The sequence below is a fragment of the Oncorhynchus clarkii genome, chromosome 4 (genome assembly GCF_045791955.1).
Source record: "Oncorhynchus clarkii lewisi isolate Uvic-CL-2024 chromosome 4, UVic_Ocla_1.0, whole genome shotgun sequence".
Classification (NCBI taxonomy): domain Eukaryota; kingdom Metazoa; phylum Chordata; class Actinopteri; order Salmoniformes; family Salmonidae; genus Oncorhynchus; species Oncorhynchus clarkii.
In genome coordinates, this window is record NC_092150.1 from 23,846,010 (window position 1) to 23,871,664 (window position 25,655).

A 25,655-nucleotide genomic window follows, 5' to 3' on the forward strand; every position below is an offset into this window, starting at 1 on the left:
ATTCAACTGAACTGCATAGTAGTAATAGTAGTAGTAGTAGTAATAGTGGTATAAAAGGCCTATATTATGTTTTTTTTGTTGAGGAGGGGGGGTTGGTTCGTGGCTGCCTGGTATGGCAGTTTTGACTTGATACCATTACACGAAAGACAAAATGATGGACTATCACAAACAATGGTACATTGTGCAGTGCAGTTCATCCAGTTATCCAAAAGAAAATGGGTCGTACAAGAGTAAAAAAAACTAACCAGACCCAATTTGAGTTACTTATTTCATAATTTAATCTTAAATTACAAAACAAACATTTAGTATGTACAGGTCCAGGAATGTCAATCTGCTCAGTAGCCATGCCCCATATCATATTCTGACCTCATCACAGAGCCAATAAGATTGAATTTACTGACATAAATAGTACACACAAAGAAAACAATGGAACAAAACAAGAAAATGTCAGATCGAATCATTAGAACATCCCAAACTAAGATAACCTCTATATTTGAAAAAAATCTATTTATACATTTCCTTCACCCTTTAGAGATATGTAAATTGCTTTTACACCAAACCTTATTCTAAGAATGAACAGCTAAATCAGCTCTAATTCCAACATTTAAACTCAAGACACCACTCTAATGCCTGGGTTTGGATACTTATTTTGTTGTAAATAGAGATTAAATAATCATAGAACATGAAAAAAGGTAACCCTTTTTCTAATCACAAATATCATATACAGTTTATTAGATAATTTATTACACAAGAACGTAACTATTTCATTTACAGTGGTGTAAAGTAACTAAGTAAAAATATTTTGAATAACTACTTTTTGGGGTGTACGTACTTGAATATTTATATTTTTGACAGCGTTTACTCCACTATATTCCTAAATAAATTATATACTTTTTACTTCACACATTGTCCCTGACACCCAAAAGTACTCATTACATTTTGAATGCTCAGGCAGGACAGCAATATGGTCCAATTCACGCATCTATCAATATAACCCATTGTCATCCCTACTGGCGGAATCACTAAACACAAATACTGCGTTTGTAAATTATGTCTGACTGTTGGGAGTGTGCCCCTGGCTGTCCGTAAAAAAAACAAGAAAATTGTGTCATCTGGTTTGCGTAATACAAGTTACTTGATGTATAGCATTTACTTTTACTCAAGAATGACAATTGAGTACTTTATCCACCACTGTACTTAGGTCAATTTTAAACCAATTACTTTTAGGCTTTTATACTCAAGTAGTATTTTGCTGACTTTCACTTGAGTTATTTTCTATCAAGGTATTGTCACTTGTACTTTTTCCACTACTGTTAATGTGCAACAACTCCTTGTAAGCCATTATTGTCTATGTTGATGTCGGACCTGCATATTTATATATGGAAGGCTCTTGTGGTTGTCAACACTTCACTCACTACAGATGAAACTGGCAGCCTGGCTTTCCTGTGTCAATCTGAAAGACTTGTTTGTTTGAGCTCAAGTACTGTTGGATTGTGTCCACATGTAGAGAACAAGCAAGGAGCCTGCTTTTCTAAAAAGACACATTCATCGGTCCACTTAAAACAGGACCATTTTGTAAAAGCTGCCATTGCAGTTAATAAATAAACAGACAAAATAACCCCCTACCATCACACGTGCATTCCTGCAATGTGTTTGTGTGGCTGGATGATTTAACCTTGTGCAGATGTCAGTGGGCACTATATCCACAAAAATTCAGTTAGACTGGTCATGCATTCCTTCCCAGAAAGTGGTTCAGTTGATCCAATGTGCCAAAACTTCCCTTGAGCTGTTCAGGGTGAAAATTGAAATACACAAATAAAACCAGTCATAGAAGCACAGAGATAAAGGCATTAGGGCAGAGGTTATCTGCAATAGATCACGGTCAACAAGACAGACATTGTCCAAGATTGGCCACAGTGCTTTTAGTCATTAGCTCCGAGCAGAGGGAAAAAGCTATGAGAATACCTTTAACCACTCAAATATGTTGCAAAAACCCCTGTGACAGGTGTGAAAATACATGTTTACCAGTGAATGTATGTATTTATGCTGGAGGGTGAACATTCAGGGATGGGTATCTAACCATAGGTTTTTGCAATAGACTGATGAAACCCGGTACATCTACATCCAGCAGTGTGGTATTTTCTATATATTGCGTATATTTTCTTTGTCTGAGTAAATACTATTGTCTGTATGCTTTTGACCTTTCAGTGTACATTATGCTTGTGTAGTGTTGCGAGTCTTTCTAAGAGCTCGGTGGCTGGCCAGTCATATGCTTGTTGCTGGTAGTGGGTGGTTTGGTACTCTGCCTCATCCCTGCGGCATTGGGCTTATGCACTGTGGGATGGCTGGACATTGGCCCTGTTTTTCCCACACCAGCTACGGGCTGGAGGGCATGGTGTGAATCCCATTTTCTCCTGTGGCCTTGGCCTTGTGCAAAGCAGCTTGGATTCGGAAATGTGTCCGCGATTCCATGGAGTAGTTTTTGTAATTTTGCCTGTAAATATAGAGGAACAATGAGAAGGCCTGGCCAGATGATTTTACTTTACATACTAATAGAATTCTTCTAAAAAAGACAGGTTTCAGAATTTCAATTAACTATTGTATTGAGATGGGTAGAGATAATTATGTTGTGTAAGGACCAAGACACTCACTTGGCCGTCTCCAGTAGTTTGATGCCCTCCTCCTTCCTCCCTTGTTCCAGGCACAGCAGCCCATGCTCAAGCAGTGCATTGGGAACCAAGTAGTGATCAAACTTGATCTGTGTTTCACTGACAAGAGAAATACAACAGAGATCAGGAATGAAACAAGAAATGAAATAAACTTGTAATGACTAGTAAAAGAGTAGGTCTCTTCCACTATCATATTGTGAAAGGATGAGTGTGCGCGACTTTGTGTGTGTGTGTGCAAGTGAGTGTGTGTGTGTGACGCTCACTTGCAAAGGACCAAGGTGAAGTAGGCCTCAGCCTCCTCCTGGTGTCCCAGGTGCTTCAGACACAGACCCTTAAGCAGGCTCACCAAACACTGGTCGTCTATGGAGAACTCTGTCCCTTCGGAACACAAAGTACAACAATCAAGCCCCATCACAAAACTCTACTAAACAGTGTTGCTAAACATGATAATAACGAGATAAGAAAGGAGTTGTCTGAATCCAATCATTAATGCTGTTCCTAAATGAATGTGTAGAGGCAGTATCAACTCTCCAGGGTGACATACGTTTGTGTTACTTACTTTGGCTATTGTCGAGTTTTGCCTGTGCCTCGTCCAGTGTTTTCAGCATGCCCTCCGTGAGGTCTTTGTGTTTACCGATGACTGTGTAGCCGTTCCAGATGTACATCATCTCCTGCAGAGGACAGACAAGGCCACCGGGTGTCACAGTAATCCACACATAGATAATAGTAGTATTTTGTTACACTATAATTACAATGTAATAGGGAACATGCTGTCAAACCATGCAGTACTGACCAGAGGAGGTGCAGGGAGCGTTATCGGGTTCTCAGTCAGGTAACGACGGGCTTTTCGGATGGCAAACTTCTCAGTTGGCAAAGACTTTCCAGCTATTTTCTGCTTAAGCCCATGTACCTGCCTGGAGTGGATAGAAAATGGATACATGTAACATATTGATTCATTTGGATAGAATGACTTGATTATACAAGAACCGTGGGTAGAATGAAATAAATAGAGTACAAAGCATTATGGTGACACAGGGGTTTGTATATTGCAGTGACCTACCTGAACAGCGCTACCTCGTTCTCCTGGAATGGTTGGCATTCCTCCCTGGTCAGCATGCTGAGGTAGGCACCTTTCATATAGGCATATGTTGCCTGGAGGGAAATGTGCATGTATTACTACTGAAACTACTACTACACTTTAGGCATCATCATCAATTTGGCCCTCTAGAGACTAAGTGGAATACATTAAAAGCTGTAAAACAAGCTAATCCATATTCTGTTAAGACTGTGCCGCATGTGCCTTCGAGATAATGCAACCATTACCGTACTGAAACAGATGTTATGTCCTTCATACTTGACTATATAGTACTGATATGCAAAATACAATCACTGCAGAATGTCCCACCTTGGACCATGCATTCTCTTTGCTGAGCAGATCAGCGTAGAAGTAGGCCATCTTCCAATGTCTCTTGTATGTGAAACACCACATCAGCTCCCAGTAGCACATGTGATGGAACTGCTTCCATTGTTGCTGAGCTTCACAGCACTCCTCAAAGCGCTCTATAGCCTGGTACACACAAATACAACACATGAAAAGGGATGGTTTGTAGTCTAAACAAAATCATTTTGGTAGTAGTCAAAATTATTGATCTACACTCACAGCATCCAGGTTTCCTTTGATAACCTCTATTCGACCAGCGAAGAACAAGAAGATAGATCCCTTAAAACAACAGAGGTATAGAACACACTGTTTCACTATAAACTGTTTTGATTGGAATGAGTGTGTGTACAGGCCTATTCACCAAATAATTCACAATATTTCACAAAACCAATACAATTGGAAAATAATTGTACTTTACTGCTATAAATTATACAAATGTCCTCACTGACCTTAGGATACTGTTTGAGATAGGGCTGAAGCAGTTTCTCAGCGTCCTCCACATCCCCCTCCCCTGTGCCTGCAAGCCGTGAGGAGAAAAATACAATGTTATTTAATGTTAGTTTGGTCTGTCCGGGCACTTCAATCTGGCCCACGAGACAAACATTATTTATATTTTTCAAGTATTTATTTTTAGTGAAATATTTATTTTTTACCCCTTTTTTCTCCCCAATTTCATGGAAAACAATTGGTAGTTACAGTCTTGTCCCATCGCTGCAACTCCTGTACGGACTCGGGAGAGGCTAAGGACGAGAGACGTGTGTCCCGAGAAACACAACCTAACCAAGCCACACAGCTTCTTGACACAATGCTCGCTTAACCTGGAAGCCAGCTACACCAATGTGTTGGAGGAAACACTGTACACCTGGCGACCGTGTCAGCATGCATGCGCCTGGCCCGGCACAGGAGTTGCTAGAGCGCGATGGGAGAAGGAAATCTCAGCCTGCCAAACCCTCTCCTAACCCGGACGACGCTAGGCCAATTGTACGCTGCCTCATGGGTCTCCCTGTCACGGCCAGCTGTGACACAGCCTGGGATCAAACCCGGGTCTGTAGTGATGCCTCAAATACTACTATGCAGTGCCTTAGACCGCTGCGCTACTCGGGAGGTCCCCGCGAAATTGATATTAACAAACAATTGGTCCCCCAAAAAATCGTGATGTGGTCCTCGAGCCAAAAAGTTTGCCCACTCCTATAAGGCTTGTTTTGGGAGATGAAAAGGTCAGTGCGGTGACGTTTAATGTGTGGTAACATCAACCTGTCTCTCACCCAAGATGAAGCTCATGAAGGTGTGGTAGCAGAGAAGCAGCATGTTACACAGGAAGGACCTGAAAGTCTGCCCTGCAGAGCCCTCCGTCAGCTGCTGCAAGCCAAACTCCTGCAGACACACACAACACAGGACACTGCGGACTTAGCACAGTCCATCCAGCCCAGTTCAGTCCAGCTCAGCATCTCACACCAGGTTAACAGTAGGAAACGTACCTTATTTCCAGAGAAACCCACAAACTCCAGCAACCTGAGTGTCCGTGTGGGCAGCATGGAGATCATCTGTACACAACCCAAGAACACAGGAGTGAAAAAGTGAGAGATGAGACAGACACAATTATACATTGTACCAATCAGGGCAATGCGTTGAGTTACACTGAGTTATATAACCCTCACACCAAAAAGGTCCTTCTATACAATCTACCAGTCCAGAAAACTGGACCACAAACATTATCGACATGAAGCAGTTCCCTCACCAAGTTGAAGGCTCCTACTCCAAGCTTGACCCCGCCTTCAAAATGCCCATGATTGTCACCATGGACGTAGGTAGAGGACTGGAGGACCGTATGAAGCTCTCTGAAATACAGATGTGCATTCTTTACGAGTTGATAGGGGCCTCCCGAGTGGCGCCTTCAATCCCAGGCTGTGTCACAGCCGGCTGTGACCAGGAGCCCTATAGGCGGCGCACGATTGGCTCATCGCGCTCTAGCGACTCCTTGTGGCAGGCTGTGCGCCTGACTTTAGTTGTCAGTTGAACGGTGTTTCCTCCCACACATTGGTGTGGCTGGCTTCCGGGTTAGGCGAGCAGGCGTGATAAGAAGCAGCGTGGCTTGGTGGATAAAGTTTCAGAGGACGCATGACTTGACCTTCGCCAGACTCGACCTTCGAGCTCGTTGGGGTGTTGCAGCGATGAGACAACATCATAACTACCAATTAGATGTCACGAAAAGGGGGTAAAAAAATAGCACAAGTTGAGACATTAGGGAAATGCACTATAAAGGCCATACACTACATCAAGAGTGCTTACTTATACGTCTGGTAGCTATTCCTCACTTTGATTCCACCCTTGATGAAACTGATCATGCTTTCATCCTACAGAAACAGGGGTAAAGAACAATTTCAATATCATAAATGCACAATAAACTTGAACATCTGTATCAGTGCTGCAAAGAGATAGTGAGTGTCAGTGGGTGATGTGGTAGCAGCAGGTTACCTGAAGGAAGGTGAGTGCTGCCCTCTGCAGGAGACATTCTGCATAGCACACTTCAGCGTGGAGTTCCTCTGAGGTGAAAATGACAGCACAATTATCTTCTGACATCCTCAAACCATTACATCAGCAGGAGGCTGCACAGTAAACCCACAGACAAGAAACACATTTTAAACTGTATTCTCAAGTACTGAACAACCATCAAGGATAGCTAACTAATAGGTTGGCAGGTAGCCTAATGGTTAAGAGCGTTGAACCAGTAACTGAAAAGTCACTAGTTTGAATCCCCGAGTTTACGAGGTGAGAAAAAAATGAATCTGATGATGTTCCCCTGTGCAAGGTACTTAACCCATAGTCGCTCTGGATAAGAGCGTCTGCTAAAATCAAATCAAATCAAATTTTATTTGTCACATACACATGGTTAGCAGATGTTAATGCGAGTGTAGCGAAATGCTTGTGCTTCTAGTTCCGACAATGCAGTAATAACAAGTAATCTAACTAACAATTCCAAAACTACTGTCTTGTACACAGTGTAAGGGGATAAAGAATATGTACATAAGGATATATGAATGAGTGATGGTACAGAGCAGCATAGGCAAGATACAGTAGATGGTATCGAGTACAGTATGTACAAATGAGATGAGTATGTAAACAAAGTGGCATAGTTTAAAGTGGCTAGTGATACATGTATTACATAAGGATACAGTCGATGATATAGAGTACAGTATATACGTATGCATATGTGATGAATAATGTAGGGTAAGTAACATTATATAAGGTAGCATTGTTTAAAGTGGCTAGTGATATATTTACATCATTTCCCATCAATTCCCATTATTAAAGTGGCTGGAGTTGAGTCAGTGTCAGTGTGTTGGCAGCAGCCACTCAGTGTTAGTGGTGGCTGTTTAACAGTCTGATGGCCTTGAGATAGAAGCTGTTTTTCAGTCTCTCGGTCCCAGCTTTGATGCACCTGTACTGACCTCGCCTTCTGGATGATAGCGGGGTGAACAGGCAGTGGCTCGGGTGGTTGATGTCCTTGATGATCTTTATGGCCTTCCTGTGACATCGGGTGGTGTAGGTGTCCTGGAGGGCAGGTAGTTTGCCCCCGGTGATGCGTTGTGCAGACCTCACTACCCTCTGGAGAGCCTTACGGTTGAGGGCGGTGCAGTTGCCATACCAGGTGGTGATACAGCCCGCCAGGATGCTCTCGATTGTGCATCTGTAGAAGTTTGTGAGTGCCTTTGGTGACAAGCCGAATTTCTTCAGCCTCCTGAGGTTGAAGAGGCGCTGCTGCGCCTTCTTCACGATGCTGTCTGTGTGAGTGGACCAATTCAGTTTGTCTGTGATGTGTTTGCCGAGGAACTTAAAACTTGCTACCCTCTCCACTACTGTTCCATCGATGTGGATAGGGGGGTGTTCCCTCTGCTGTTTCCTGAAGTCCACAATCATCTCCTTAGTTTTGTTGACGTTGAGTGTGAGGTTATTTTCCTGACACCACACTCCGAGGGCCCTCACCTCCTCCCTGTAGGCCGTCTCGTCGTTGTTGGTAATCAAGCCTACCACTGTTGTGTCGTCCGCAAACTTGATGATTGAGTTGGAGGCGTGCGTGGCCACGCAGTCGTGGGTGAACAGGGAGTACAGGAGAGGGCTCAGAACGCACCCTTGTGGGGCCCCAGTGTTGAGGATCAGCGGGGAGGAGATGTTGTTGCCTACCCTCACCACCTGGGGGCGGCCCGTCAGGAAGTCCAGTACCCAGTTGCACAGGGCGGGGTCGAGACCCAGGGTCTCGAGCTTGATGACGAGCTTGGAGGGTACTATGGTGTTGAATGCCGAGCTGTAGTCGATGAACAGCATTCTCACATAGGTATTCCTCTTGTCCAGATGGGTTAGGGCAGTGTGCAGTGTGGTTGAGATTGCATCGTCTGTGGACCTATTTGGGCGGTAAGCAAATTGGAGTGGGTCTAGGGTGTCAGGTAGGGTGGAGGTGATATGGTCCTTGACTAGTCTCTCAAAGCACTTCATGATGACGGATGTGAGTGCTACGGGGCGGTAGTCGTTTAGCTCAGTTACCTTAGCTTTCTTGGGAACAGGAACAATGGTGGCCCTCTTGAAGCATGTGGGAACAGCAGACTGGTATAGGGATTGATTGAATATGTCCGTAAACACACCGGCCAGCTGGTCTGCGCATGCTCTGAGGGCGCGGCTGGGGATGCCGTCTGGGCCTGCAGCCTTGCGAGGGTTAACACGTTTAAATGTCTTACTCACCTCGGCTGCAGTGAAGGAGAGACCGCATGTTTTCGTTGCAGGCCGTGTCAGTGGCACTGTATTGTCCTCAAAGCGGGCAAAAAAGTTATTTAGTCTGCCTGGGAGCAAGACATCCTGGTCAGTGACTGGGCTGGATTTCTTCCTGTAGTCCGTGATTGACTGTAGACCCTGCCACATGCCTCTTGTGTCTGAGCCGTTGAATTGAGATTCTACTTTGTCTCTGTACTGGCGCTTAGCTTGTTTGATAGCCTTGCGGAGGGAATAGCTGCACTGTTTGTATTCGGTCATGTTACCAGACACCTTGCCCTGATTAAAAGCAGTGGTTCGCGCTTTCAGTTTCACACGAATGCTGCCATCAATCCACCGTTTCTGGTTAGGGAATGTTTTAATCGTTGCTATGGGAACGACATATTCAACGCACGTTCTAATGAACTCGCACACCGAATCAGCGTATTTGTCAATGTTGTTATCTGACGCAATACGAAACATCTCCCAGTCCACGTGATGGAAGCAGTCTTGGAGTGTAGAGTCAGCTTGGTCGGACCAGCGTTGGACAGACCTCAGCGTGGGAGCCTCTTGTTTTAGTTTCTGTCTGTAGGCAGGGATCAACAAAATGGAGTCGTGGTCAGCTTTTCCGAAAGGGGGGCGGGGCAGGGCCTTATATGCGTCGCGGAAGTTAGAGTAACAATGATCCAAGGTCTTTCCACCCCTGGTTGCGCAATCGATATGCTGATAAAATTTAGGGAGTCTTGTTTTCAGATTAGCCTTGTTAAAATCCCCAGCTACAATGAATGCAGCCTCCGGATAAATCGTTTCCAGTTTGCAGAGAGTTAAATAAAGTTCGTTCAGAGCCATCGATGTGTCTGCTTGGGGGGGGATATATACGGCTGTGATTATAATCGAAGAGAATTCTCTTGGTAGATAATGCGGTCTACATTTGATTGTGAGGAATTCTAAATCAGGTGAACAGAAGGATTTGAGTTCCTGTATGTTTCTTTCATCACACCATGTCACGTTGGCCATGAGGCATGCGCCCCTGCCCCTCTTCTTACCAGAAAGATGTTTGTTTCTGTCAGCGCGATGCGTGGAGAAACACGTTGGCTGCACCGCTTCGGATAGAGTCTCTCCAGTGAGCCATGTTTCAGTGAAGCAAAGGACATTACAGTCTCTGATGTCCCTCTGGAATGCTACCCTTGCTCGGATTTCATCAACCTTGTTGTCAAGAGACTGGACATTGGCAAGAAGAATGCTAGGGAGTGGTGCACGGTGTGCCCGTCTCCGGAGTCTGACCAGAAGACCGCCTCGTTTCCCTCTCTTTCGGAGTCGTTTTTTTGGGTCGCTGCATAGGATCCACTCCGTTGTCCTGTTTGTAAGGCAGAACACAGGGTCCGCGTCGCGAAAAACATATTCTTGGTCGTACTGATGGTGAGTTGACGCTGATCTTATATTCAGTAGTTCTTCTCGACTGTATGTAATGAAACCTAAGATGACCTGGGGTACTAATGTAAGAAATAACACGTAAAAAAACAAAAAACTGCATAGTTTCCTAGGAACGTGAAGCGAGGCGGCCATCTCTGTCGGCGCCGGAAGTGCTAAAAAGTAAATGTATTAAATGAAAACATCAAAAACAGAGTATATTTCACAGTAGCAGGTTATTTATTTATTTAGGAATACTAGCAATGAAAACAATTGTTCAATTCACACTAGTGATGATAAGATACGAGGCTTGTGGTAAAACAGTGTGTCGTGAAGTTAGAATGTACTGAAGTAAGTATGTTCTAACCTTCTGTGAAGTTTCTGTTGCTAAAGGTTGACTTCTTGCGGAACCTGGGAGAGATTACACACAGAACTTAATTACACTATTACACACGGAATCCAACATTACAATACAGTGTTCGATGAGACAGACATAGCAGAGTTGGTTCACAACAATTCAACACCAGTCTGTGGATGTGTGAGCTAAGAAACTTGGAATTCAACACATTCTTGTGCTTGGATATCAAAAAACGGTGACATGTGGTAACTACATTCATTAACAGACATTGACCAACAGTATAGCGAACTCAGATCAGGTTTCAGTATTGGGATTTACATGATATGGATTAAGGGAGATACAAGCATATAATGAGTGGTTTACTGTAACCACTGCTGATCAGTGATCCGTGGGATAATGTTAAACCTTCTGTAAAAGTTGAATTTGCGTAGATATCTACTCTTCATGCAAATCAGTGTGGCCCAGACACATTTTATGGCTTGTGTAGATAAGATGTAGAGCGGCTCTTAGAATAGCACAGGGTCCACGGTCATGGGGTTCCCCTGACCCCCCCCAAGATTCTCAGGCGGTGTGGCAGGCCCAGTCTGGGAGTGTGTGTGTGTGTGTGTGTGTGTGTGTGTGTGTGTGTCCCACCATTTGGAGAGGCGTATCCATATAGCACATTTTCACACAGTCACTGTTACAGGCCGCTCTGAAATTCCACCAGCCAGTGAGATCTGATAGGACCTGGGTGATATTTGCTCTCTGTGATTATGTCAGAACAGCTAACCAGCCACCACAGACCAGGATGAACATCTCCCAAAACAGCCAGAGGTTCTCCCCACTGGAATGGCCGGGTTCATCCAGAGCAAAATATATTTTGCCTGTATATGGTTGTTCTTCATAATAGCAGTTTGAGGTAAATATGTCTTGTTTTGTCACAAACACATATTACAAAATTCACAGTGGTTTCACTTGATCAGATCATGTGGTTCCTATCTTCATGATTGAATAGCTGAGCCAAAAATCACTGAGCCAAAACATTTGTTTTTGCTTTTGTTGCCTCTAAAGGAAATAAATAGCATACAAGAACTTTGAAGACCTCGTTTTAGAATGTAGACCATTACAAATGAGACTTACCGCTGACATACTGCCTGAGCCTCCTTCATGGTGTTACCAGCTGCCAGGATGTGTTCTGGGTCAAAGGTCATCATGGCCTGCATCTCCAGTATGGTGGCGTATGTGAGCGCATGGTACATGCTGTCTTTGATTCTGTGAAGGAAGAAAAAGAGAAACAGAAATATTGAGCTATATTTTTAGCAGCGTTTGTTGCCTTCTCAAAATGCAGTCTCAACAAAAAAAGATTACTTTGTATGCCTTCGACACAAATGAAGAGGAGCACATGTATGGATGTTCTTACTGTAAAAGTATAAGTATATAATCATTGACATTCAATATGTAAACTCTCACAAAAAAAGTCCTCTCACTGTCAACTGCGTATATACTTTCAGAAAACTTAACATGTGTAAATATTTGTATGAACATAACAAGATTAAACAACTGAGACATAAACTGAGTAAGTTACACAGACATGTGACTAACAGAAATTGAATCATTTCTCCCTGAACAAGGGGGGGGGGGGGCAAAATCAAAAGTAACAGTCAATGCAGCTGGTGGCCACTCCAGATACTAAGTACTGCAGTGCGTCTCCTCCTCATGGACTGCACCAGATTTGCCAGTTCTTGTTGTGAGATGTTACCCCACTCTTCCACCAAGGCACCTGCAAGTTCCCGGACATTTCTGGGGGGAATGGCCCTAGCCCTCACCCTCCGATCAAACAGGTCCCAGACGTGCTCAATGAGATTGAGATCCGGACTCTTCGCTGGCCATGGCAGAACACTGACATTCCTGTCTTGCATGAAATCACGCACAGAACGAGCAGTATGACTGGTGGCATTGTCATGCTGGAGGGTCATGTCAGGATGAGCCTGCAGGAAGGGTACCACATGAGGGAGGAGGATGTCTTCCCTGTAAAGCGCAGCGTTGAGATCGCCTGCAGTGACAACAAGCTCAGTCCGATGATGCTGTGACACACCACCCCTGACCATAACGGACCCTCCACCTCCAAATCGATCCCGCTCCAGAGTACAGGCCTCGCTGTAACGCTAATTTCTTCGATGATAAACGCAAATCCGACCATCACCCCTGGTGAGACAAAACCGCGACTCGTCAGTGGAGAGCACTTTTTGCCAGTCCTGTCTGGTTCAGCGATGGTGGGTTTGTGCCCATAGGCGACGTTGTTGCCGGTGATGTCTGGGTGAGGACCTGCCTAACAACAGGCCTACAAGCCCTCAGTCCAGCCTCTCTCAGCCTATTGCGAACAGTCTGAGCACTGATGGAGGGATTGTGCATTCCTGGTGTAACTCTGGCAGTTGTTGTTGCCATCCTGTACCTGTCCCGCAGATGTGATGTTCGGGTGTACCGATCCTGTGCAGGTGTTGTTACACGTGGTCTACCACTGTGAGAACGATCAGCTGTCCGCGCGCATGTGCCATCGTGCATACATTTATTTTGTCCTACCACACCAAACGCGATCACAACACGCAGGTTAAAATATCAAAACAAAATCTGAACCAGTGACATTAATTTGGGGACAGGTCGAAAACCATTAAACATGTATGGCAATTTAGCTAGTTAGCTTGCACTTGCTAGCTAATTTGTCCTATTTAGCTAGCTTGCTGTTGCTAGCTAATTTGTCCTGGGATATAAACATTGATTTGTTATTTTACCTGAAAAGCACAAGGTCCTCTACTCCGACAATCAATCCACACATAAAACGGTCAACCGAACCGTTTCTAGTCATCTCTCCTCCTTCCAGACTTTTTAATCTTTGAACTTATATGGTGATTGGCATCTACACTTTCATAGTATTACCACGACGACCGGCAAAACAGTTCGTCTTTCAACCACCCACGTGTGTATAACCAATGAGGAGATGGCACGTGGGTACCTGCTTCCATAAACCAATGGGGAGATGGGAGAGGCAGGACTTGCAGCGCGATCTGCGTCAGAAATAGGAATGACTTCTATTTTAGCCCTTGGCAACGCAGACGCTCATTGGCACGCGCGAGCAGTGTGGGTGCAATAATTTAATAACATGGATTTCAAAATGTATTTTGCAAGGCTCGCGCAAGCGATGTATCCGGTCAGCATGTTAGGCGTCTCACAGTACGGACATTGCAATTTATTGCCCTGGCCACATCTGCAGTCCTCATGCCTCCTTGCAACATGCCTAAGGCACGTTCACGCAGATGAGCAGGGACCCTGGGCAGCTTTCCTTTGGTGTTTTTCACCAAAGGAAGAAAGGCCTTTTTAGTGTCCTAAGTTCTTATAACTGTGACCTTAATTGCCTACCGTCTGTAAGCTGTTAGTGTCTTAACGACCGTTCCACAGGTGCATGTTCATTAATTGTTTATGGTTCATTGAACAAGCATGGGATACAGTGTTTTAAACCCTTTACAATGAAGATCTGTGAAGTTATTTGGATTTTTACGAATTATCTTTAAAAGACAGGGTCCTGAAAAAAAGACGTTACTGAGTTTAGTATATTTAATGTATTTTCTGACCAAAAACTATTTAAAAAGCCCAGCTCCTTTAAGTTACAATATGTTTTCTTGGATACAGGCCCATGTGAATTCCCTGAATGTCACACTGTGACACTAACATTCCACAACCAGGAGCGCTGGTCTGACTTGTTCCCAGCAGGTTCCACCATAGTCACAGTGGCAGGATAATGCTGGTGAGTTTCTTCACTGTAATGTCACATGTCTGCATGCCTGGCATTTCACAGTCCTTTGTTGCTCCTAGACATTTCCACATCACAATAACAGCACTTACAGTTGACCGGGGAAGCTCTAGCAGGGCAGAAATGTGACAAACGGACTTGTTGGAAAGGTGGCATCCTATGACGGTGCCACCATGAAAGTCACTGAGCTCTTCAGTAAGGCCATTCTACTGCCAATGTTTGTCTATAGAGATAGCATGGCTGTGTGTTCGATTTGATACACTTGTCAGCAATGGGTGTGGCTGAAATAGCCAAATCCACTCATTTGAAGGGGTGTGCACATACTTTTGTATATATAGTGTCGTTTTTCAAAAGGGATTCAAATCAGGAGACATTTCGTCAGGAAAAAAAGCAGCATGGTAAAAACAGGCCATGAATTGGAATGTTTGTGCCTGCTGCCTTCTGTCTACTGTTGTTGACTGTTGTGGAAACAGAGATGGACAAGGGCCGATGATGACTGTGGGGCCTGCACTCCTGACTCTTGAAGCTTATTCACCGTCATGGGTAAACCTAATCTAATGTTCTGCAAAAAAAAAACAACACCAACTTAAAAAGAGCCAGCCAGCAGGAGGGAGGTTCTCCGTCTCATCGTGCACATTTCAGTGTGAATTACAGAACCTGACAGCGCTCACGTTGAGGCAACTTTAGTTGTTTGTGTGGTCAAATTGCTCTGACACAGCTCCTAAGAATAAAGCATTCGAATGGGGGAGAGCACCAATGTAGTGAGCTCTGTTAAGCTGGTTACTCTAGTCTTCAGAGTAGTAAGATTTGTAGTGCAAGTTGCTATCCATTGTGCCTCTGCCTTTTTGCCTGAATCTTGGCCAGCCAATGAGACGAAACCATTCTACAGTAGGTGGTGACGCTACAACCTCTGTCTGAACATGTTTTCTATTTGTACATGTTGTACAGTATAGCAGCCCCTCCCCAACCTTTTACAATGTATACTAGATCAACACTTCCACACCTAGTGGAAAGCACTCATTAGGAATGAGGGGGGGGACAACCAAGTACTTGAGACTGGGACAGGACAATTACATAAGGCCTGCTGCTGTTCCTGCCCAGTCCGCATGTTTGAACAGCTAGCTAGTAGCTTCAGAGAGAAGCAGGCAATGCAGAATCTTACTGTCTAATCCGAATATAAAGTTGTGCTTAAAAGCATGAGGCTGGCTGTCTGTTTTGATGTCATTGCAGTGTCTTCGTCCAGATCGAACTGCAAGCCTTTGTCTCTTTCACTATGAACATGCAGTAGCTTATGATGACCTTGCTGTTTGATCAAACGTATATTTCAGCAAATATATATAGCTGAGTTTAGCATTCTGTGATATGAAAATACAAACCACAGTATAAACATACTCTGCATTATTATAGATGTTTAGTACATGAGAGAAAGCCTGCCACTGTGTGTGCTGTGCTGCAGAGCTTCTAAACTATACCTGGCCCAGCTTACTGTGTCAGTACAGTACATCAGCCTGAACAGAGGAGAGGAAAGGAAAGGAGGGAGAACGAGAGAGAGAAAGAGATACACACTGCTATTTCAGCACCACTGGCTTTCTCTATGGGTTATTTATTTTATTTGATAGATGGTCTCTTATTACTGTTCTCCCACACAATACTGTGTTAAACATAAGCTCAGCAACGCTTTAGTTGATATTACACACTAGGATGTTGATGACGTGGAGGCTTTTCCCACAAAGGTTTTCTTTGAACACCGGTAGCAAACAAAGGAAGCCAGAGGGCAGTTTAAATGCCTATCCCTTTGCTCTGCCTACAGAACTCGGTCTACCATCACTCCCATTGCCTAGCCCCAGGGTGACAGCTGACAGAATATGCCAAGCCTTGCGTGGTAAGAGCAAGAGGGTTGGGCAATGGCAGGTTTGCCAAGATTACTCTTTGGGGTAAATATTTCCTTAATTTCATGCTCATACTAGACTACCATGTACATTTCAGAACTAAAAGAGGAGATCAACATGGAAACTGGAAGGGATTAGATAGGTACTGTATATCCACTGAGTTGTGTAACACTGAGGGGATGAGAAAGGATACACACTAGGGAGGGCTGGAGAGAAACTGTGATTTGGGAGTGGCCAAAGAAGAGAAAAGATTATTTGTTGAGAATGTCATGATAATGAAAGATAGAATTCACAGAGTAATAGGAAACTTGACAATTGTGTTTTGGAACACAATGCTGAAGGGGTGTCCAATAGGAGAGATGGTGTTTATTAAACTAGCACAGAGTGTACACTTTACTGTAGCACCAGCCTAGCCCGGTCGCCAGGTGACAACGAACAAGAAAGGAGTTGGCGAAGCACAAACTGATCAGGAAGCCATACCACTTGCCAGTGCTATTTGGTGTTTGTGAAACTAGCACACAGTATTACCACCAGTCACTTGTGTCGACCCACACAATCAGGGTCCCGGTCTCTCACCTGCAGTGAAGCCTGGACAGGGCCTCCTCAAAGTCATTCCTCAGGAACAGGTCCAATGCTGCCATGCAGTCCTCCAGGGCCACAGACAGGTCTGACTTCTGGGACCTGAGATACAGGAAAGGGGAAAGAGACAGATGAAGGTTAGGTGAATTAAGTATGTTACTTTAACACATAATGACGGTCTTGGCCAATACCTACCATTGGTCCTCAGTGGAGAACCTACATGTTAAAATAACACATTCTATTTTTGACTTCCCCTCAAACAAGTAAATCTTGCCTCTGAGATAAATGAGGTTTACATTGTCAAATGAAAGAAGCTTATTGCTGCCAGCTTCCCAGTGGACCTAAATGTGTTCTATTCTTTTATGAATGAACCCCAGGACAAAATCTTGTTTGTTCATGTCAAGAACTAGGTGAAATGTCTATGAGCTCAGTCTATAGAGTAGCATGAAACAGCATTAACTACAAAGGAGTAATTCACTGTCTATCTACAGTAACAGATATCTTTAAAAAGAGCCACGTCACTTATTTTTCTCTCCCAGGCAACTCTGCTGCAGTGCCCCTGTTCTGTTTTTAGTGGTAGGGCAAGATGAACACAAAACACCTCCAAAACATTCTGTAAGGAGCGCAGGTCATGATATTTTCCCACTCTCCCACCTGATCTGAGCAGGCTTTCGCATCGTTTTCTCTGCGGTTCTATCATCGACAGTTATTTTACTGCGATCAGCTTAAAGCTAAATTTTTCTCATCTGACAAGATCATTGGATTTTTACCACAGTTTCTTCAGTGAGCAGCTTTCTCAGTCATTGGCATTAAAAAAATTGATTGATAAGTGGGGGTTCATCAAATATTTTAATATAGAGTAATCTTCATCCCAAACAAACAAATATTGATGTCAAGGCTCCCTACGATTAAAAACAAGAGCAGGCTGTTCAACAGGCTGAAAATCCCGATAGTCCTGTGTCACACTATTTTCATTCCAAAACCACCCCATGTTTAACCATCCCAAAGATGACAAAATGTATTTTCAGCAAATTGGGTTCATGGACACAATGTATTAAGCCAAACAATGGAGGCTGGCCTACACAACTGAGGAGAATCTCTACAATGAGGGTGACTAACTGACAGCCATCCTTTTGCATTCCTGAAGATCAGTGATACAGAGGACCTCTTTATGCTGGACCATGCTTGAACTCTCTCAAACTATAATGAATCCATTAGGTTCCATATTGAAAAACAGGCCTTTATTTCCTCCCCTTCACAAGCTAATGACATGGGGATGACCATACCATCCGTCCACCATATGAGCAGCTATAGGTCATTCACTTCCTGCTCACTACAACACACAGTCATGAATGTCAGCGCAACACAGACAGTCTAGGGGTCACCACACAGTCTCCATAAGGCCCAGTTTCTAATCAGTTGATACAATCAGCAAACGCCTTTAAAAAGTCCCTAACAGTCAGTCATTCTGATTCCTATGTAAATTAGCCCTTTGAATGACTAAAGCATCACCCACAATATTTCATCCCGATAACTACCAGGAAGACTGAAAAGACAGACTAAGTGGGCGGGGAGCTCACCATGAAAGACAGTTCTTTGAAAATGCTTATGATGCAGTGTTGCAGTGAGATTATGTCAAGAAAACTTGCTGAGACAAAGCAACTCAAACATAGATATTGCATACAACATCCAATCCTGTCATTGTTTCACAAATTACTGTTTGGTTATTGTAAAAGCATCAACATAGACGAAATGTTGGCTATATAATTTAGCTAGCCCAAAAGGAATTGTCAGCACTAGCTAGCTAGCTAGTCCATCTTAGACAATTTTTGTTGAAACAGGTTGAGGTCTAGGTACATTACATATATTGACTGCCCGGCAATGTTCATATATCATGACTATCAATGATGTCAAGAATTTTGTATGAATCTCCCGTTCTGCATGTCTCTTGATGTAATGACATGACAACTGCATCCGAGTTTTGGGCAACCCTTCCCCCGCGTTTATTCCATGCTGGCTGAATACCTAGCTAGCCAGTAACTAGCTAACACCAGACACAGATGAAAGCAGAAACCTATAAGTATATTTGCCTTAGATGAATATGGAAAACCTCTTAGCTGACAAACTGCAGTACAATTTTGGCACCAGTAGACTAACTACCTAGCTATGTAAACCACGCCCATCTGCGAACACGAATTCTACCGGTATTATTTAAAATAGGTAAGAGAATATGACGTTACCATTGGTGTCTTCAAATTTGGCTTTTTGTGAAGTCACAAAAAAAACAGTGAGGGTAAATGAAGCTTCCTGAAGAATTTAGAGCAGACATTTCTTAGATGACGTCGCTCACGCCGTTTAACAAGGCACACCTGTTAATTGAAATGCATTCCAGGTGACTACCTCATGAAGCTGGTGGAGAGAATACAAACACTGTGCAAAGCTGTCATCAAGTAAAAGGGTGGCTACTTTGAAGAATCTCAAATATAAAATATATTTTGATGTTATTTAACACTTTTTTGGTTACTACATGATTCCATATGTGTTATTTCATAGATTTGATGTCTTCACTATTATTCTACAATGTAGAAAATAGTAAAAATAAAGAAAAACCCTTGAATGAGTATGTGTGTCCAAACTTTTGACTGGTGTTCCTCTTGTTCAGATGTGTTAGGGCCGTGTGAAAAGTGATGGAAATGACATTTTCTGTGGATCTGTTGGAGCAGTAGGCACATTGGAGTGGGTCCAGTGTGCCTGGCATGCTGGCCTTGATGTGGGCCATACCAGACTCTGGGGTGAGTGCAAGTCATTTGAGCATATCACCTTGTTTTTCTTGGGCACTGGGATGATGGTAGTCTCCTTGAAGCAGGTGGGGACTACAGCTTGGGACAGGGACAGGTTGAAGATGTCAGAGAAGATGCCCGCCAACTGGTCAGCACACATTGAAGACATGGCCAGGGATGTTCTTTTGAGAGTTTCTCACGTCAGCCTCGGAGAGCAAAAGCACCAGGTCGTCTGGAGCAGCGAGTCTTCCTGGATGACTCAGTATTGTCTGCCTCGAAGCGAGCATAGAATATGTTAAGCTCCTCTGGGAGGGAGGCTTTGGTGGGCACCACACAGCTGGATTTGCCTTTGTAGTCTGTGATAGTCTGTAGTCCTTGCCACATGCGTCGTGAGTCTGAGTTGTCAAACATCAATTCAAGTTTGAGTCTGTATTGTCTTTTTGCTTCCATATTGGATTTGCAGAGCTCGTATCTGCTTGCCTTGTACGCGCCACCAAGTTGCCAGGGTTCATTCTGCTGATACTGAATGCTGCTGTACGGGCTATCAGCATGGTACAGATATCTCCGTTCATCCAGGGTTTTTGGTTGGGGTATGTCCAGATTGTTATTGTGGGTACATCATCATCAACACATTTCCTAATAAAGCCTGTTGAGTGACAATGTATATTCCTTAATGTTAATGGATGAGTCCTGGGTGGATGAATCTTTACACAGATTCCAAATCAATATTATCAAAACACTCCTTCAGCATTGAATCTGCCTCCTCTGTCCAGCACCTATTTATTCTCTGTGAAGGTGGCTCCCTGTTGACTTGCTTCTTGTAGGCAGGGAGTAGGAACAGAGATGTGTTCTGATTGGCCGAAGTGGGGGCGAGGGATGGCTTTGTACGAGTCAAGGATGTTTGTATTTACATTTTCCAGCACGTTGATTCCTCTCGTGGGACAGGATACATGTTGGTGATATTTTGGAATGTATATATATTTTTTAAATGTGCTTGTTTAAAATCAACAGTGACAATTAAGACTGCTTCCGGGTGAGAGGATTCTTGCTGGCTAATGTTCTTGTACAGTTCGCTGAGTGTCGCCTTGATGTTTGCATTTGGCGGTATGTACACAGCTGTGTTAAAAAAAACCACATTAATTCACTCGGCATATAGTGAGGTAGGCATTTTAGCATCAGAACGTCCAAGTCAGGTGAACAGGAGCTTGAGATGTTTTCAACTTCGGTACAGCAGAAATTGTTGATGAGGAAGCATACACCGCCCCCTACTCTTACTAGAAGCCGCCGTTTGACTCATACAGAAAATGGAAAAGCTGTCTGGTTGAATAGCAGAGTCAAGTGTATTGTCCGTAAGCCAGGTCTCTGTAAAAACAAAAGACACGGCATTCTCTGATGTCCTTCTGCAACTGAAGCCTTGCTCTGAGTTCACAAAATGTATTTTCCAGCGATTGGACATTAGCCACTAGGAAGAGAAGGCCGTGTAGCCTGTCTTTTCAGCCTAGCTTGCAGTGCCCGGTAGCTTAGCATTGCACAGTTATAAAGACTTAACCATAAACTCAATAGGGGCATAGATGGGTCTGAGAAATGGCATGATAATGTACACACAATGGCAGCTATTGTTTCCTGAAAGGTTGTGCATAGCATACATTGTCCAGATAATTAATTAATTGAAGTTAGCAACTTCGTGATGCTGAATTCTCTGGAGGGAAACTTGCACAATAGAGACCATTGCTCTGAGAGGTAATCAAATATGCACAACACTCTCACTCAGACGAATGTACACACACACACACACACACACACACACACACACACACACACACAGAGTGATAAAACATTGCTTTATCTGGATTCCTCCTGAAAGCTTTCACCGGTGTTAATTTACATTGAATTAAAGTACTAGTAAGTTAAGAAATGCCAACAAAGTAATACTGCAGTAAAACAAGCTGCTTCTAAACACAATGAAATCATCAGACAAAAGAGAAGAGGTGGATCTTAAAAAACAAACCTGTTCAGTTTTTCTGGATACAGCTAAGTTGAGAACCTTCTGGTTTCAATCCCAGTAGAAATGACTATCACATTCACACACAAAACCACAAATGCAGCATCTCTCGGTTTACTTCAACACACTGTCAGTACCTATCACTTCACCACGCAGCCTCAACATATCTCTTACCCGTTTGATAGAGTTTCTGCTTCCCCTGACATTTTCATCTGGCAGACAGAGTACTAGAGGGAGGTAGAGAGACAGCAAACGCAGAAGAGAATTGACTATCTGCTCAGGCCTTTCCAGCGGCGCAGCGCGACACAGTCTCTACCTCTGGCAACAGCAGCAGCAGGCAAGCAGGCAGGAGAGGGGAGGAAGAACGCAGCCCTTAATAAGATTGGGATGACTATCACACAGAGAAACTAAACATCTTCCACCCCCCAACACTCCGCCTCCACAAACACACACAGTTCCTTAACTCTCCTCCTCCTGTCCCACCTCCTCCCATCATCACACTCACGCTACACACTGCAGTTTCTTCTCTGATAGGCTGATGCAGTAGCAGGGCTGGCCTAGTTGCACAGGACTCAAGTCAAATGATAAACAACAAAAAACATAAGCCAAAAAATTCACTATGCACCACAGAAAGGTGATACCCTGAGTATAACATCAACCAAAGACAATAGGCTACTGCACTCAGATGACCGCAAAAACACCCCAGCAGAACTCATTCAGATCCCTGAATATCTTGAATGGAAAATGTCAAAATCTCTCTGCAAAATTCCAGACAGAGATGTAGAATGACTTGATGCCGGTGAGAGGAAGATTCCTGCTAAGGAGGAAGCCTTTACTGCAGTGACTCAGGCTGACTACTGCAGCAGCAGCACAGACGCACTGCCCCGGGTGCCCCCTATTAGAGAGCCAGTAGAACACTGCGTAGCGAGAGAGAGATGAGTACCACTGAGATCCAGCAATTACACTACAGCCAAACGCTCTGAAAGTGAATGACCCATGGAAATAGCCAGTCACTTATCAGAATGAGCACTCAGACAGCTGTCTAAATTTAGGTCATAGAGGAAGAGTGATCCACAACATGGTAAATCTGTGAATCTCAAGACACGTGCAAAGAGGTCAGCTTTGCCTCAGTCAAGGTTAGTTAGTTTCCTCTGGGGAACATTATTCAGCAGATAGTGCAGCAGGGACACATCAGACCAGCGTATCATTGCTCCCATTATACGTCACCTCACTGCATCTCCACCCCTCTGACAGCCATAGGGCACACAAGAAACCTGTCCTTGTATTTTATTCATTGAGCGATGCTGGAGTTGACCAACAGTACACACCAGGGGCATGTGTGGGTGGATTGTCTTCTTTGATGTATGATAACATTTATGTTACACAATGAACATCTTGCCTCTGGATGCAAAGCCTTGCCTGAAAAAAGTGGCCCACACTCTCCTCTAGTAGGTGGTTAATTTCAACAGGGCACAGAGACATTGTGAAGACAGTAGATTCAAATGTACATGTACAGTGTTCCGTTATCTTGCTCTCTGATCTGCAGATCTGAATCAGTTGAAGTGTTGAAATATATGAGCACTAGGACAGCATCTAGGGGTTCAATTCAGGCTCCTGCTCTTTTTGATTTAGGGAATTTACATTGCTTTCTGTTATAAATTATCATGGGAAAGCAATTAATTTAATGTACAGCTCCACCTTCCACAAAATCCATAATTAAGCAGTTATTTCCTCAAAGACATGAGATAAAAATGGTGTGTCTGCATTTGTGTTAAGGTCTAAGTAAAGTCTCTTTGCTTGTTTAAGACTTTGGGAATGATCAAATATCGATGTCATACAGCCACCGAACAATTCAGACACACCAAATGCACTTGTTTTAAAACAAATGGAACAGATAAAGACCAGAGGTGGTGTAGCACAAGGAAATACTGGTGACATAACCTAAGGAACCCAATGACACACTGTGCCAAAGGTAGAACCAATCACATCTCATCTTCCTCTCTACACCTGTACGGCAATACGGCCATCCTCTCTTTCTCTTCAGGGTGGAGAGGCATTGAAATCAAATGGTGTCTCTATGGTTGAGAACATAGGCTGGGATTCCTCTTGATCCCACCCTGCCTGGACCTGAGCAGATATTATAGCCAGCATTAATGGCGTACTTCTCTGAATTATTAATATGTTGAACAGCAGGAAGGAGCGATGTCATTGCCCTCACGCTTACTGCTGATTTTCAATAACCTTTCCCTAACTACTCAACCCTGTATATCACCAGGCCATCAGCCATTGGCTCAGACTTACGTGTTCAATGGTTCTGTAGAGTTGAGTAAATCTTTGTTGCCTGGTATCTGTAACCTGAAACAGGGGGGCAAAATGGAGGCCATTTAGAAAAAAAGGTGAGCTGGAAGGGATGGAAACTATTTCAATAGGGACTATTGTGTGAGTAATATAATATTGCAACCCATAGAAATCCTGACTGAAAAATATTTTCAGTGCAGGGGTAGATGAACCAAAACGTAATATGCCCAAAGAAAGTCTATGAACAGAAATATGTTGTCAAACATGCCCAGGGGACAGAAATTGACAGAAGGGAAAACTTCCTTGAAATCTGTGTGCATGGGGTCAAGTTCGGCACTGTGTATGACGGACAACCTAGAAGCAAAATCATGCTGTTATGAATGACTAAATGAATCAGATCCCATTCAATGCCTTGACATGAGAAATATATATTTCACAGAAACTGTTGCATGTTTCCCATGTACAGTAAACTAAGTGTTGGGGGGACATTGGGGTTGGCTGAGATTTCTTCAGCCTGCATGGTGTTCCTAGGGTCACAGTATACCAGACAGAACATACAGTAAGCACTAGCAGATGCGTCTCATTTAACAATGCCGAGATCTCCAATTGTAATCTAATTCCTCTCCTGTAGATGCTAATCTTTGCTCTCATTTACAATTATAGTTCACTATTTCCCTATGTACACTGGATAAAATTAAACAGAACATGCAACAATTTTACTGAGTTGGTGTTCATATGAGGAAATTAGTCAATTGAAATAAATTAATTAGGCCCTAATCTATGGATTTCACATGACTGGGAATACAGATATGCATCCGTTGGTCACAGATAGCTTAAAAAAGGTAGGGCTGTGGATCTGGTGTGACCACTATTTGCCTCATGCGGCGTGAAAGATCTCCTTCGCATTGTGTTGATCATGGTGTTGATTGTGGCCTGTAGAATGTTGTCCCACTCCTCTTCAATGGTTGTGCGTAGTTGCTGGATATTGGTGGGAACTAGAACATGCTGTCGTACACATCCAGAGCATCCCAAACATGCTCAACGGGTGACATGTCTGGTAAGTATGTGGGCAGTGGAAGAAGTGGGGACATGTTCTGCCTCTAGGAGTTGTGTACAGATCCTTGTGATATGGGGCCGTGCATTATCGTGCTGAAACATGAAGTGATGGCGACGGGTGAATGGCATGACAATGGGCCTCAGGATCTCGTCATGGTATCGTGGGGCACTCTGTTCACAACGTTGACATCAGCAAACCAGCGTGCCAGTGGTCATCAAAAGTGACATTTGCTCACAGAATACGGTACGACGCCAAACTGCAGTCTGGTCAAGACCATGGTGAGGACGACAAGCATGCAGATGAGCTTCCCTGAGACTGTTTCTGACTGTTTGTGCAGAAATTCTTCAGTTGTGAAATCCCACTGTTTCATTAGCTGTCAGGATGGCTGGCCTCAGATGATCCTTCAGGTGAAGAAGCCAGATATGAATGTCCTGGGCTGGCGTAGTTACATGTGGCCTGCGGTTGTGAGGCAGGTTGGACGTACTGGCAAATTCTCGAAAATGACATTGGAAGTGGCTTATGGTAGAGAAATTAACAGTCAAATATATGGCAACAGCTATGGTAAACATTCCTACAGTCAGCCTGCCAATTGCACACTCCCTCAAAACATTAGACATCTGTGGAATTGTGTTGTGTGACAAAACTGCA

The 25,655-nt window shown here is 43.8% G+C and overlaps 1 protein-coding gene across 2 annotated transcripts; it reads right to left on the reverse strand.

The window, feature by feature from the left end:
• Positions 1–254: 254 nt before the first annotated feature.
• On the reverse strand, positions 255–23,975 carry LOC139406617 (tetratricopeptide repeat protein 39A-like). 2 transcript variants are annotated; one of them, XM_071149395.1, is made up of 18 exons: positions 21,827–22,132; positions 16,868–16,972; positions 11,738–11,869; positions 10,628–10,671; positions 6,586–6,653; positions 6,400–6,464; positions 5,849–5,948; positions 5,589–5,654; positions 5,376–5,484; positions 4,560–4,627; positions 4,330–4,389; positions 4,075–4,236; positions 3,730–3,821; positions 3,463–3,583; positions 3,229–3,340; positions 2,933–3,047; positions 2,652–2,768; positions 255–2,494 (listed from the first exon to the last, which is right to left on the reverse strand). In XM_071149395.1, exons 1-18 carry the CDS (start codon positions 21,862–21,864, stop codon positions 2,377–2,379), a joined length of 1,692 nt encoding a protein of 563 aa, XP_071005496.1. In that variant the 5' UTR covers positions 21,865–22,132; the 3' UTR covers positions 255–2,376. The 2 variants fall into 2 exon arrangements, with proteins under 2 accessions (XP_071005496.1, XP_071005497.1); XM_071149396.1 differs by lacking the exon at positions 21,827–22,132 and adding an exon at positions 23,954–23,975 and having other exon boundaries at positions 2,263–2,494.
• Positions 23,976–25,655: the final 1,680 nt, after the last annotated feature.

Excerpts from the sequence above, each read along its gene's own strand:
- LOC139406617 (XM_071149395.1), bottom strand. The coding sequence starts at position 21,864 with ATGAAAATGTCAGGGGAAGCAGAAACTCTATCAAACGG. Across the intron at positions 5,655-5,848 it reads GAGTAGGAGCCTTCAACTTG|ATGATCTCCATGCTGCCCAC; the intron begins GTGAGGGAACTG and ends GGTTGTGTACAG. Across the intron at positions 3,341-3,462 it reads CGCTCCCTGCACCTCCTCTG|GAGATGATGTACATCTGGAA; the intron begins GTCAGTACTGCA and ends TGTCCTCTGCAG.